Here is a 14,426-nt window from a genome sequence, read left to right as displayed (position 1 = left end):
TCCAGTCAGAGAGGCAACCACCATTGGCTTCTCCCACAAAGCCAATGTCTAATTTAATTTACTACCTCATCGTGAATGCCCAGCAACTGAACCTTCTTGACCAGCCTCCCATGTGGGACCTTGCCAAATGTTTTACTAAAGTCCATGTGGACAATATCCACTATCTTGCCTTCATCCACCTTCCTGGTAACTCCCTCGAGGAACTCCATAAGATTCGTTAGAGGTGACCTACCACCACAAAGCCATGCTGACTATCCCTAATCTGTCCCTGTCGATCCAAATACTCATACATCTGGTTCCTTTCCCACTAATGATGTCAGGCTCACCAACCTATAATTTTCTGCTTTGTTCTTAGAGCCTTTCTTAAACAACAGAACAACATTAGCAAACCTCCAACCCTCTGGCACCTAACCCATGGCTAATTTTATCTCTGCTAAGGCCACTGCAATTTCTGCACTAGCCTCCCACGGGTTTGGAGGGAGCTCCTTGTTAGGCCCTGGGGATTTATCCACTCTTATTTGCCTCAAAACAACAAACACCTCCTCTGTAATCTGTACAGTGCCCAAGACCTCGTGGCTGCTCTGCCTCACTTTCATAGATTTTGCATCTGTCTCCCAAGTAAATACAGATGCAAAAAAAACCATTTAAGATCTCCACCATCTCTTTGGGTTCCGCGCATAGATTATCTCTCTGATCTTCCAGAGGGCAATTTTTGCCTCTTGAAATCCTTTTACTCTTAACATATCGACAGATGCCCTTAGGATTCTCCTTCACCTTGCCTACTAGGGCAATCTTCTTTAGCCTTCCTGATTTCCTTCTGAAGTGTTCTCTTGCACTTTTCTCCTCAAGTACCTCATTTGTTCCTTCCTACCATGCACCTTATTCTTTTCCTTAGCCAGGGCCTCTATCTCTCGAAAACCAAGGTTCCCTAAACCTGTTATCCTTGCCTTTTGTTCTGACAGGAACATACAAACTCCGTAGTCTAAAAATTTCACTTTTGAATTTCACTTGCCAAGTGTACCTCTACGAGAAAACAACCTGTCCCAATCCGCACTTGCTAGATCCTTTCTGATACCATCAAAGTTGGCCTTTCTCCAGTTTAGAATCTCACCTGAAGACTAGACCTATCCTCTTCCATAGTTACCTTGAAAATAATGGCATTCTGATCACTAGATGCACAGTGTTCCCCTTCACAAATTTCTGTCACATGCCCTGTCTCTTTCCCCAATAGGAGATTTAGTATCGTACTCTCTCTAGTTGGGACTTCTGTGTACCGATTACAGAAACTTTCCTGAACACATTTGACAGACTCTTTCTCATCCAGCCCTTTTATAATATGGGAGTCCCAGTCAATATGGGGAAAGTTACAATCACCTACGATTACATGCTAAACACAAGAAATTTTGCAGATGCTGGAAATCCAAAGCAACACACACAAAATGCTGGAGGAACTCAGTAGGTCAGGCAGCATCTATGGAAATGAGTAAATTGTTGACGCTTTGGCCCGAGACCCTTTGTCAGGACTGGAAAGAAAGGGGGGGAGACAGCAGAATAAAGAGGTGGGGGAAGGAGAATGAAGATAGCTAGAAGGTGATAGGTGAAGCGAGATGGGTAGGAAAGGTAAAATGCTGGAGAGGGAAATGGACCATGGGAGAAAGGAAAGAAGGAGGAAAACCAGGGAGAGGTAACATCCAGCTGAGAAGAATAAAGAGGCCGGTGTGGGGAATAGAGGAGGAAGAAAGGGGAGTGAATTTTAGGAGATGTCAACGTTCACGCCATCAGGTTGGAAGCTACTCAGGCAGAATATGAGGTGTTGCTCCTCCACCCTGAGAGTGGCCTCATCGCGGCATAAGTGGAGGCTAAGGATTAACATGTCAGGGACAGAATTGAAAATCGGAATTAACACGGCTGGCCATCAGAATATTCAGCTCTGAGAGTGAAGGTGCTCGACAATGCAGTCCACCAATTTACGTTGGGTTCTACCAAAGTAGGGGAGGCTGCGTCGGGAACGCCAGACGCTATAGACTACCCCAGCACATTTACAGGTGAAGTGTTGCCTCGACTGGAAGGACTGTTTAGTGCCCTGAATGGAGGTGAGGGTGGAGGTGAAGGGGCAGGTGCAGCACTTTGGCCGCTTGCAGGGGTAAGTGTCAGGAGGGAGATTGGTGGAGAGGGATGAATGGATGTGGGAATCACAGAGGGAGTGACCCCTGTGGAAAGTGGAGAGGTGGTCAACATTACACCCTTCTGTACAACCTTATGTTTCCAGCAACAGTATACAACCTCTCTACAAATTTGATTCTAAATACACAGACTGTTGGGTTGTCTATACAGGTGTGCCCCTCTTTACAAAGGTAGAGCGTTCCTATGAAACCTTTCTTAAGCCGAAATGGCGTAAAGCGAAGAACCATTAACCTACATGGGAAACATTTTTATAAAAGCAAAATCCTCTTTGTAATGCGAAAACAGGTTACTGATGTAGGTCTTCTGTAAAAGCGAAGTGGCGTAAAGCGAACATTTGTAAAGTGGGGGACACCTGTAATATAATCCTATTAATGTGGTTATACCTTTCTTATTCCTCAATTCTACCCATAAAGCCTCATTAGACAAGCTCGCCAGTCTGTCCTAACTGAGCACCGCTGTGACATTTTCCCTGAGTAGTAATGCCCCTTTAATCCTTTAATCCCTCCCATTCTGTCACATCTAAAACAATGGAACCCAGGGAACATTGAGCTGCCAGTCCTGCCCCTCCTGCAACCCAGTCTCACTAATGGCTACAATGTCTTAACTCCACGTGCTGGTCCGTGCCCTAAGCTCACCCACCTTTCCTACAATACTCCTTGCATTGAAATATTCACAGCACAGAACATTAGTTGCACCATGCTCAACCTTTTGGTTCCTGACTTTGTACGTAGGCTTAACGACAACTTTCTCCATGATCACTCCACTGTCTGTTCTGGGATTCTGCTTTCTATCCCCCTACATCACTAGTTTTCATCCATGCACCACCAGCAAACCTTCCCACTAGGATATTAGTCCCCCTGCAGTTCAGGTGCAAACTGTCCCTTCAGTTTGTATATTCATGTTCTTTAATGTTAAAGATAAATTCTATCTACATAGACTTATTTCATCAGTGTAATCACCTTATAAAACAATAAAATTACAAACACAAAGTGCACTGCAGATGCTGTGGTCAAATCAAGAAGGGTCCTGACAAAGGGTTTCAACCCAAAACGTTGACTGCTTCTTTCAACGGATGCTGCCCGACCTGCTGAATTCATCCAGCTTTTTTGGACGTCCTGAATAAAATTACAATACTTGGTAATAGATACATGTATGACTGAACACGTTTGTGTCCAAAAAGAGACCGAATTGACTGCAGTATTTATCAAGAAACTTGGGTTTTGTGCTATGGAATCTTTTACGTTCACCAGGATCACCAGTTAATTTATCATCTGATAAATACTTTCAATAATGCAGCCTATCCTCTCTACTGAGAAGTGTGGGTAAGTTTGTTGAGTTTCATTCAACTCAGAGGTGAAGGTGTTATCACTGAGCTAACGTTGGCATGATCCAAACAAAGGATTCAGAAAGTCTGAAGAAAAGTACAGCAGTAACAATTGTTGTGATGTATTTGTTTTAGAAGAGCCTGTTTTCAGATATTTACCTAGTGACGTCTGCAGTGTTTTTCTGATGGGAACAGTAACTCCGAAACTCTTGTTGCATGTGTGATTCAAAACAAACATCAATTACAAACTGATAGGTGTGAAACATTATTGACACATATCTGAATAACTCCTCTCCTTTACAAAACAGGTACTGATGCTCCTGCAGTCATAAACTGTTTGCATATTTTAGCAAGATCTCTGGATGCCAGGTAAGCACTTATTTATTCATTTGAAGCCCTGGGTTTAAATCAAGTTATGGACCTAGTCTTCCTTTTTCCTGATTTCTTGGTTCTGTTCCCGTCAAGCATCTAGTTTTTGTCCCGTGCCCTCAATAAAGGGCCTTGAATCCCTTGTGGCATATCCATTATCCATCTAAACATTCATAACAATTCACAGACACTTGTAAACAGTTATATCGAGTTGCAGTGACAGCTTTGTTGAGCGCCTTTGCCCCATTTGCGACAGGGAAGATTTCCCGATGGCTAACCAGTTTAATTCCACTCCCATTCCCATTCTGACATGTCGGTTCATGGCCTCCTCCATTGCTATGATGAGACCACTCTTAGGATGGAGGAGTAACACCTCATTCCGTTTGGTAGCCTCCAACCTCACAGCGTGAGCATCAATTCCTCCAACTTACAATAATTTCTCCCGGCACCCCCTTCAGCTTCTCTCCTTTTGTGTTCCCTTTTCTGGCTGTTCTCTTACCCCTTCTCTTCTTCTCATCTGTCTATCATCTCCTTTCTAATGTCCCTCCTCCTTCCCTTTCTCCCATGGTCCATGCTCCTCTCCTTTTAGATTCCTTCTTCTTTAGCCCTTTACCTTTTCCATCTATCACCTTCCAGATTGTACTCCATCTCCCGCCTCCTACCTTCTTATTCTGGCTTCTTCCCCCTTCCTTTCCAGTCCTGACGAAGGAATGTTTATTCCTCTCCATAGATGCTGCCTGGCCTGCCGAGATGTTCCAGCACTGTGTGTGTGTGTGTGTGTGTGTGTGTGTGTGTGTGTGTGTGTGTGTGTGTGTGTGTGTGTGTGTGTGTGTGTGTGTGTGTGTGTGTGTGTGTGTGTGTGTGTGTGTGTGTGTGTGTGTGTGTGTGTGTGTGTGTGTGTGTGACTCTAGAAATTTGAAAGCTTCGGAACATGTGCTTTTCTGCTTGTTAACAGGACGGTGATGAAATCCGGACCTGAAATAGTGAAAGCTGGTCTGCGGTCATTATTTGAAGGCGCCTCTGAGGACATCGAGAAAACGGTGGAAAATCTGAAGCTCGGCAAAGTCTCACAGAGTCGAACCCAAGTAAAAGGAGTTGCCCAGAATATTAACTATACGACAGTGGCTCTGCTGCCTGTACTTACCTCACTGTTTGATCATTTGGCTCAGCATCAATTCGGAGATGACGTTATCTGCAAGTATCAGACATTTTTACTAGCTTTCATGCACCAACTAATCTATAGCAACACATTAAAATACATTAAATGGCCTACGTCAATCTGTACTTTATGACAATGTTTCCATACTGAATTCCTCTTTTCATTTTTATAATGGAAGGTCCTTTTTATATAAAAAAAAATCTGGTCAAGCTGTTGCGGTCAGGCATTCAGAAGTGCCATGAACAGCTGAAGAGTGTGATCAGATGATTTCTGTCTTCACTGCCCACAGAAACCACAACCTGCATATATGTTTCTAACATATTAATTCATCCCAAGTTTCTTAATGTGGGCATCATCAAACAAACGTTTGAGGCTCAGTCACTGGAAGGTGTGCCTGAAAGGCCTGGTCGTGGAGTTGAATTTTAAGGGGCATCTGAAAGAAGGAATGGAAGGTAGAGAGGGGGTATTGGAAGGAAGTTGCCGAGCTTCGTCCCCTTGGCGTCTAAAAATGATTTGGAAGCAGTAGGACAATTAAAAATAGACTTTGCAAAAAGCCAGAAATGCAACCCAGCCTGCAGAAAGCTGTGAGTGGGATTTTCAGAGAGGGAATTGAAAACAAGGGTATCCAAACAAGGTCAGTCAGCAAGCATGTGAAGATATAATGTGTCACGTACCCCGTGACGGGTTAAAGAACCAGCAGAAATGGAAAACACTTTGGAGTCTGGTATTGCTATAAACTAATAGTGTTTATTAGTAACTACGCAGTACAGGACTATAAATGCAGATATATCAAACAGGTTAGCAATGATATATATACACACACATAAGTGTGGAAATAGGAACAAAACTAGGCTCTTTCAAACCCAGGGGTGAATGGGTACAGTCTTACGATGATGAAGAGAGTTCAGTTCAGTTCGAGGTAGTTAGTTGAGTAATGTTGGAGAGAGAGGTGAGAGATGAGCTGATGCCGTCGATCTTCTCGTTGTCTTCTTAGAGAAAGTTGGCAGGGAACATAAAAACTGACTGTAAAAGCTTTTATAGATACGTGAAAAGAAAAAGATTGGTCAAGACAAATGTAGGTCCTTTACAGTCAGAAACAGGTGAATTGATCATAGGGAACAAAGACATGGCAGACCAATTGAATAACTACTTTGGTTCTGTCTTCACTAAGGAGGACATAAATAATCTTCCGGAAATAGTAAGGGACCGAGGGTCTAGTGAGATGGAGGAACTGAGGGAAATACATGTTAGTAGGGAAGTGGTGTTAGGTAAATTGAAGGGATTAAAGGCAGATAAATCCCCAGGGCCAGATGGTCTGCATCCCAGAGTGCTTAAGGAAGTAGCCCAAGAAATAGTGGATGCATTAGTGATAATTTTTCAAAACTCCTTAGATTCTGGATTAGTTCCTGAGGATTGGAGGGTGGCTAATGTAACCCCACTTTTTAAAAAAGGAGGGAGAGAGAAACCGAGGAATTATAGACCGGTTAGTCTGACATCGGTGGTGGGGAAAATGCTAGAGTCGGTTATCAAAGATGTGATAACAGCACATTTGGAAAGAGGTGAAATCATCGGACAAAGTCAGCATGGATTTGTGAAAGGAAGGTCATGTCTGACGAATCTTATAGAATTTTTTGGAGATGTAACTAGTAGAGTGGATAGGGGAGAGCCAGTGGATGTGGTATATTTAGATTTTCAAAAGGCTTTTGACAAGGTCCCACACAGGAGATTAGTGTGCAAACTTAAAGCACTCGGTATTGGGGGTATGGTATTGATGTGGATAGAGAATTGATTGGCAGACAGGAAGCAAAGAGTGGGAGTAAACGGGACCGTTTCAGAATGGCAGGCAGTGACGAGTGGGGTACCGCAAGGCTCAGTGCTGGGACCCCAGTTGTTTACAATATATATTAATGATTTAAACGAGGGAATTAAATGCAGCATCTCCAAGTTAGAGGATGACACGAAGCTGGGCGGTGGTGTTAGCTGTGAGGAGAATGCTAAGAGGATGCAGGGTGACTTGGATAGGTTAGGTGAGTGGGCAAATTCATGGCAGATGCAATTTAATGTGGATAAATGTGAGGTTATCCACTTTGGTTGCAAGAACAGGAAAACAGATTATTATCTGAACGGTGACCGATTAGGAAAAGGGGAGATGCAACGAGACCTGGGTGTCATTGTACACCAGTCATTGAAGTTGGGCATGCAGGTACAGCAGGCAGTGAAAAAGGCAAATGGTATGTTGGCATTCATAGCAAAAGGATTTGAGTACAGGAGCAGGGAGGTTCTACTGCAGTTGTACAAGGCCTTGGTGAGACCGCACCTGGAGTATTGTGTGCAGTTTTTGTCCCCTAATCTGAGGAAAGACATTCTTGCCATAGAGGGAGTACAGAGAAGGTTCACCAGATTGATTCCTGGGATGGCAGGACTTTCATATGAAGAAAGACTGGATCGACTAGGCTTATACTCACTGGAATTTAGAAGATTGAGGGGGGATCTTATTGAAACGTATAAAATTCTAAAGGGATTGGACAGGCTAGATGCAGGAAGATTGTTTCCGATGTTGGGGAAGTCCAGAACGAGGGGTCACAGTTTAAGGATAAAGGGGAAGCCTTTTAGGACCGAGATGAGGAAAAACTTCTTCACACAGAGAGTGGTGAATCTGTGGAATTCTCTGCCACAGGAAACAGTTGAGGCCGGTTCATTGGCTATATTTAAGAGGAAGTTAGATATGGCGCTTGTGGCTAAAGGGATCAGGGGGTATGGAGAGAAAGCAGGTACAGTGTTCTGAGTTGGATGATCAGCCATGATCATACTGAATGGCGGTGCAGGCTCAAAGGGCCGAATGGCCTACTCCTGCACCTATTTTCTATGTTTCTGAAATCCCCGTTGTCCTCCGAAATCCTGTTGAAGTCACCAACCTTGACCATAACATGTACAACCGTTGTTCAGTGATGAAATTATCACCCAGGCGAGGGTGGACACACAAATAATTCCCCACTGGTCACACCTTTTCACACTGCGCAAGCCACTGATCGATTTCCCCGAATCGATCCTCCAAAAACCCCACCTTCCTGTGGGTACAACAAAGCTCGTCCAGTGTCCAAAACCGTGTGTCTGTCTGTGCCTGAGTGGACCTGGTTTTTAGCCCCACATGTTGGACCCCAGCTGTCCATCAACCTGCTCCGCCCTCCTCTCTCAAGTTGTAAGAACTTTACAAGCAGGCAAGTGTCCTTGTGGAAAGGTAAACAACTTGTAGAGAAACCATAACATCAATCTTTCGAGCAGTTTCTGTCTCTCTCTCTCTCATTGCATTGGACACCTCCCTCTCTCTTTGTAACACCTCAAACAGTGTTCAAAAGTTCTCCCGACATTTTAAAGTGATTGTCCACAGAAAATATGAAACCTAGGGGTACATAACATATGAAACAGAATCATCTTCTATCCATTGGTGTAATAATCCAATGAATCAGGTAAGTTCAATAGACTTCTCTAGGGTAACACCCATGCATGATACGCAACATACACACTTATTACTCTGATACAAACATTAAATAGAAGACAAGATGAGAAATGGATAGTCTAGGAAATTGTCTCCAGCAGCCTCTGTCACCCACTCTCCCACATACATCTGCTTTCCATTTCTTGCCTGCTCTAGATTTTATTTAGGTACAGATATGAATGTTGTATGGTAAAAATTGTCTGATTGTGTTTTTCAGTGGATGATGTCCAGGTTGCTTGCTATCGAATCTTATCCAGTATCTATTCTCTTGGAACCACAAAGAACACGTATGTGGAGAGGTAATTAAATCATATCTCAAATTTGGCTTCCAGAATTTTGGGATCAGATAAAAAGGCAGTTAGCTGTATTTTTTATTGGAGATCTGGAATATGTATATAATGTCTATTTAGGTGACCTCCTTTAGTTTACATCATTATGGGTGAAAATTTTACCCAGCTCAACATATTTGTTGATCCTAAATTTTTGATTTGCATCGTAAAAGATTAGCCATCTGCTTTGGTGAACAGTGTGGCCCATCTTGTTCATATTCCGTAAGAAAGTCAAACACTTCAAGTCAGTTGTGTAAAAGGCCAAATTTCACAAAATCAATCCTATTGACTTTGTGAATATGTGAACTGTCCATGCACAAGTACCAATGGTATAATGTATGCTTCTTCAGAGGAGCCTTGTCCGGTTCCTTCAGAGCAAAACTTCATAATCCTGGCAACTGAAGCTCCATACTGACAGAACTGGTCAATTCTTCTGCTCAATTCTTTCCTCTTTGCCAATGAATTTCTGAAATATAGAACTGAAACTTTATAGAATATAACATATAACATATAACATATAACAATCACAGCACGGAAACAGGCCATTCCGGCCCTCCTAGTCCGTGCCGAACTCTTAATCTCACCTAGTCCCACCTACCCGCACTCAGCCCATAACCCTCCACTCCTTTCCTGTCCATATACCTACCCAATTTTACCTTAAATGACACAACTGAACTGGCCTCTAATACTTCTACAGGAAGCTCATTCTACACAGCTATCACTCTCTGAGTAAAGAAATACCCCCTCGTGTTTCCCTTAAACTTTTGCCCCCTAACTCTCAAATCATTTTAAATAGAATTTAAAATTCTATAAAATTTATAGAATATGCACAGCTTAATGTGTTGTTGGCAGCATTTTCTGGGCACAACATAGGAACCAGCTTCAGCCATGATATCTATGCTGAACACGCTGCCAAATGAAACTGAATCTGTTCATGGCCCATAACCTTCATTCCATACATATTCTTGTGTCTATCTATAAAACTCCTAAATGTCACAATCAGGTGTGCTTCCACCACTACCCCCAGCAGCCTATTCAAACGTGTAAAATCCTGCCCCACATCGCTCTTTGAACATATCACTCTCATCTTAAATGTATGTCCTCGAATATTTGACACTTTTAACCTGAGAAAAAGATTCTGACATCTCCATCTTACCTCTTATAATCTTATAAACTTCCGTAAGGTCTCTCGTCAGTCTGTAATGCTCTAGAGGAACAGTCCCAAGTTTGTCAACGTCTCCTGAAAGCATCCTTTTGGACCTCTACTGTACCTTTTCCAAAGTTTTCTGTAATGGGCCGACCAGAACTGCACAGTGAACTTCTAGTGTGGCCTAGAGCTGCATCATTACTTTCTTACTCTTATATTCAGTGACGTAAGCAATGAAGGCAAACATAGCTTGTTCCTTCTTTACCACTCTCATCTACTTGTGAGGAGCTGTGGACATGGTTCGCAAGATCACTTTATAAATCAACACTGTTAAAGACCTTGCCTTTAACTGTATACTTTCCCCCTTACATTTGACCTCCCAACACCACAAGATCACAAGACAAAGGAACAGAAGCAGGCCATTCGGCCCGTTGAGTCCGCTCCGCCACTTCACCATGAGCTAAACTATTCTTCCGTCTAGTTCCAATTTCCAGCTTTTTTTCCCATATCCCTTGATACCCTGACTAATTAGATACCTGTCAATCTCCTCCTTAAAAACCCTCAGCATCTCACACATTACTGGACTAAACTCCACCTACCATTCATCTGCCCATATTTATAATTGATCTATATCCAACTGTATCATTTGATGGCCTTCACTGTCCACAACTTCACCAGTCTTTGTATCATCTGCAAATTTACTAACCGTTTCATCTACACACACAAAATGCTGCCTGGCCTGCTGCGTTCCACCAGCATTTTTTGTGTGTTGCTTGAATTTCCAGCATCTGCAGATTTCCTCATGTTTACATTTTCATCTTAAGTCATTTACACTCAATGACAGATTTATTAGGTACAGGAGTGGAACAAGTACAGTCATGCTCTCTCCTCACTACTGCTGTCAGGAACAAGGTACAGGAGCCTCATGACTCATACCAACAGGTTCAGGAACAGTTATTATCCCTCGGGCTCTTGAACCAGGGTGGATATTTCACTCATCTTCACTAGCCCAATCTCTGAACTGTTCCCACAACCTATAGACTCTCTTTCAAGGACTCTTCATCTCATGCTTTTGATGTTTAATGTTTGCTTGTTTGTTTGTTTATTTATTTATCTTTTTTATTATTACTTCCTTTTTTTCTTTTTGTATTTGCACAGTTTGTTGTCTTTTACACATGGATTGTTTGTCCATCTTGTTGGGGGCAGTCTTTCATTGATTCTGTTGTGTTTCTTGTGAATGCCGGAGAGACAATGAATCTCAGGGTTGTATACGGTAACATATATGTACTTTGATGTAAACTTACTTGGAACTTTGCTCTTCTGCTATAGCCCCTTAACTTCAAGTTTGACGTGTTGTGCATTCAGAGATGCTCTTCTGCACACCATTATTGTAACATGTGGTTATTTGAGTTACTGTCACCTTCCTGTCAGCTTGAACCAGTCTGGCCGTTCTCCTCCGACCTCTCATTTACAAGGTGTTTTCACCCACAGAGCTGCCGCTCACTGGATATTTTTTGTTTTTCACACCATTCTCTGTAAACTCTAGAAAAGTCTATTGTGCGTGAAAATCCCGGGAAATCGGCAGTTTCTAAGATATTCAACCCACCCCATCAGGCACCGACAATCATTCCACGGTCAACGTCACTTAGATCACGTTTCTTCCCCGTTCTGATGTTTGGTCTGAACAACAACTGAGCCTCTCGATCATGTCTGCATGCCTTTATGAAATGAGTTGCTGCCACATGATTGGCTGATTCGATACTTGCATTAATGAGCATGTGGACAGATGTAATAAAGTGCCCACTTGAGTGCATATCTCGCAAGTGTAGAAGATATGATGTTGGACTTGATATGTGGTGCACCTACAGAGCTAGAATTCCAGCATTCCACCAACGCTTACGCTCAGCGATCTGTCTGCTGAACCTAGGATTGTTTAGACCTGCCGGAGGATCATCTCAGCCTACAGGATTATCTGTGCAAATATTAAACAATTTTAATTTCTTTTGACCGGTGCGTGTTTATTCAATATTATAAGTACACGTTTCATGGCTGGCTTAAGTCAAAAGATGTGGTTAATTGCCAGTGGGTTTATTTTTCTAATTTTTATGAGCAGGGCATGTTCCGCCCTACAGAAGTGGCAATTTCACTTCAGGCACACCACAAGAGGCTCATGCTAGCAATAGCTTTCAATCCGTAAAATACGTGATAAAGCTGATCAGGCAGAAGAAGATTTAATTTCAGTTTTACTATTCATTACAGTTCCTCCAGATTTACAGTATTTTCTTCTCAAGGATAACAATCACTATGTGGCCTGGTATTTCAGTTTCATGAAATAAAAGCCATTCTAATGATACTTGCTAATGTGTTAGATGACAAACCGAGATTGATCATAAATAATGTACATTAAGACTGAAATGGTATAATCGTTGGAAAAATGCATTCCTCTTAATCAAATATGCTACAAGAGAATGAAGCAAAGGTCAAGGCTAGGATTGTACCCTCTTCGGTCACGGAGAGTCTCCTTGCCTATCTAGTGTTTTGTTTGATGATGCTGGCAATTGTTAGAAAGATATGAAATGCCAAATCTTAAGTATTTTGTGCACCTTCAGTGGCCATATACCTCGATGCTGACTGATTTTTTGTTTAGAACGCATTCCTGATGTTTAAATATGACTGGAGGGGTGACACATGTTCCACGCTAGGTGTTTTGAAAATTATGTTGAATTTGTGGGCCTTTCCTGCAGGCAGCGTCCCTCTCTCGGTGAATGTCTTGCGCGATTGGCGGCTGCCATGCCAGTGGCCTTCCTTGAACACCATCTTAACGAGCACAATGCCTGCTCTGTTTATAACACAAAGACTGAGCGGGAAAGAGCCAGTAAGTACAAAAGAAACTAAAAGTATTAATGTTCACTGGGTTTTATTGATGGGAAAGTTAATAAAATATTAAATATAAATATAATAAAGTTATTTGAGATTATATGGATAACCACCTAGTGGTGTGTTAGCTTTGCACAGTAGAATCTGACCTTTTTTCATTGGCTTGGCTAATCTGTAAAACACTCCAGGTAATTGAAGGAGTGAGAATACGTCTGAAAATCGTAATATACCTTAAAATTGTTGGTATTGGTATTGAAATTGGTTTATTATTGTCACATGCACCAAGATACAGTGAAAAGCTTGTCTTGCATACTGTTTGTACGGGTCAAGTCATTACACAGTGCAGTGAGCTGGGACAAGGTAAAACAATAGCATTGCGTCGTACATCATTAGAAGTTCAGGGGTGAGATGCTGTCAGAGAAACCATGGAAGAAGAGTGGTGATGATGGTCATGGCATTAGTATAAATATAATTAGTAACTGTGAAATTTACCTATAAGAAGACAAATGCCAAGGACTCTAACAACATCCAGATAATGACAGTCCTTCTAATTTATATCAAAGCAAGTCATGAGCCTCTTTTACAGTTGAGATCTGCCCTGTTCACAGGCCTCAGATTGAAATACAGTTTTGTGCAAAGTCTACGTAACAGTTGACATTGCTATTGTTACTCAGCGTTGCAGATTGTTCATACACTTTCTGTACATAAAGATCCTGATCAAAGTTCACAAAGCACACTGCCTCCTCAGTATTCCATTGCAATATCTGTTAGAAGTTTCTGTGCTGTTTTCGGTAACACTGTATGTTAACATATGTAAGGGTTGCATATAATAATGTTCTCGGAGCAAATTGGAGATAATTTAAACAACAACTTTTAGTTTCCAGCATCTGCAGATTTCCTCATGTTTGGAGATAATTAAATTTGATTTCTTGTTTGTTTTTTTGCTCGTCACAGTTTTGGGTTTGCCAAACACCGTTGATGAAATGTGTCCAGATATTCCAGATTTGGACCATCTCATGAAGGACATTAATGATCTCGCAGAGTCTGGTGCTCGTTATACCGAGATGCCGCACGTTATTGAAATTACACTTCCTATGCTGTGTAACTATCTGCCACGATGGTGGGAATGGGGTCCTGACAACATTACAGATGAAAACCTAATGCACTGTACAAGCATCACCTCGGAACATCTCAATGCCCTGCTGGGAAATATTTTGAAGATTATAGTCAACAATCTGGGTATTGATGAAGCATCCTGGATGAAAAGACTTGCAGGTATATGTCAATTAAGAGTACTGAGAAAGTACAATATATGACGTGAAGGAATAAGTTTGGTTGAAGTAAGAATCCAATATTTTGTTAGTGTCCTCCAAGATTTCAGTCAAGTTGTGACAGAGCTCTTGGTAAATACACTACACACACACACACACACACACACACACACACACACACACACACACACACACACACACACACACACACACACACACACACACACACACACACACACACACACACACACACACACACACACACACACA

At 42.1% G+C, this 14,426-nt stretch overlaps 1 protein-coding gene across 6 annotated transcripts in view; it reads left to right on the top strand.

Moving 5' to 3' along the window:
• LOC140716481 (ryanodine receptor 1-like) overlaps positions 1 to 14,426 on the top strand; it is a 560,721-nt gene that overhangs the window by 365,032 nt on the left and 181,263 nt on the right. For all 6 annotated transcript variants that reach the window (XM_073029249.1, XM_073029247.1, XM_073029248.1 and 3 more), the window contains 5 exons: positions 3,817 to 3,877; positions 4,833 to 5,071; positions 8,750 to 8,831; positions 12,753 to 12,883; positions 13,840 to 14,160. In XM_073029249.1, the coding sequence (XP_072885350.1) occupies positions 3,817 to 3,877; positions 4,833 to 5,071; positions 8,750 to 8,831; positions 12,753 to 12,883; positions 13,840 to 14,160 (834 nt within the window). The remainder of the gene's footprint in view (positions 1 to 3,816; positions 3,878 to 4,832; positions 5,072 to 8,749; positions 8,832 to 12,752; positions 12,884 to 13,839; positions 14,161 to 14,426) is intronic.

The sequence above is a fragment of the Hemitrygon akajei genome, chromosome 25 (genome assembly GCF_048418815.1).
Source record: "Hemitrygon akajei chromosome 25, sHemAka1.3, whole genome shotgun sequence".
Taxonomy (NCBI): Eukaryota; Metazoa; Chordata; class Chondrichthyes; order Myliobatiformes; family Dasyatidae; genus Hemitrygon; species Hemitrygon akajei.
Note: the sequence above shows the minus strand (reverse complement) of the source record. Positions and strands in the feature narration are given on the sequence as shown.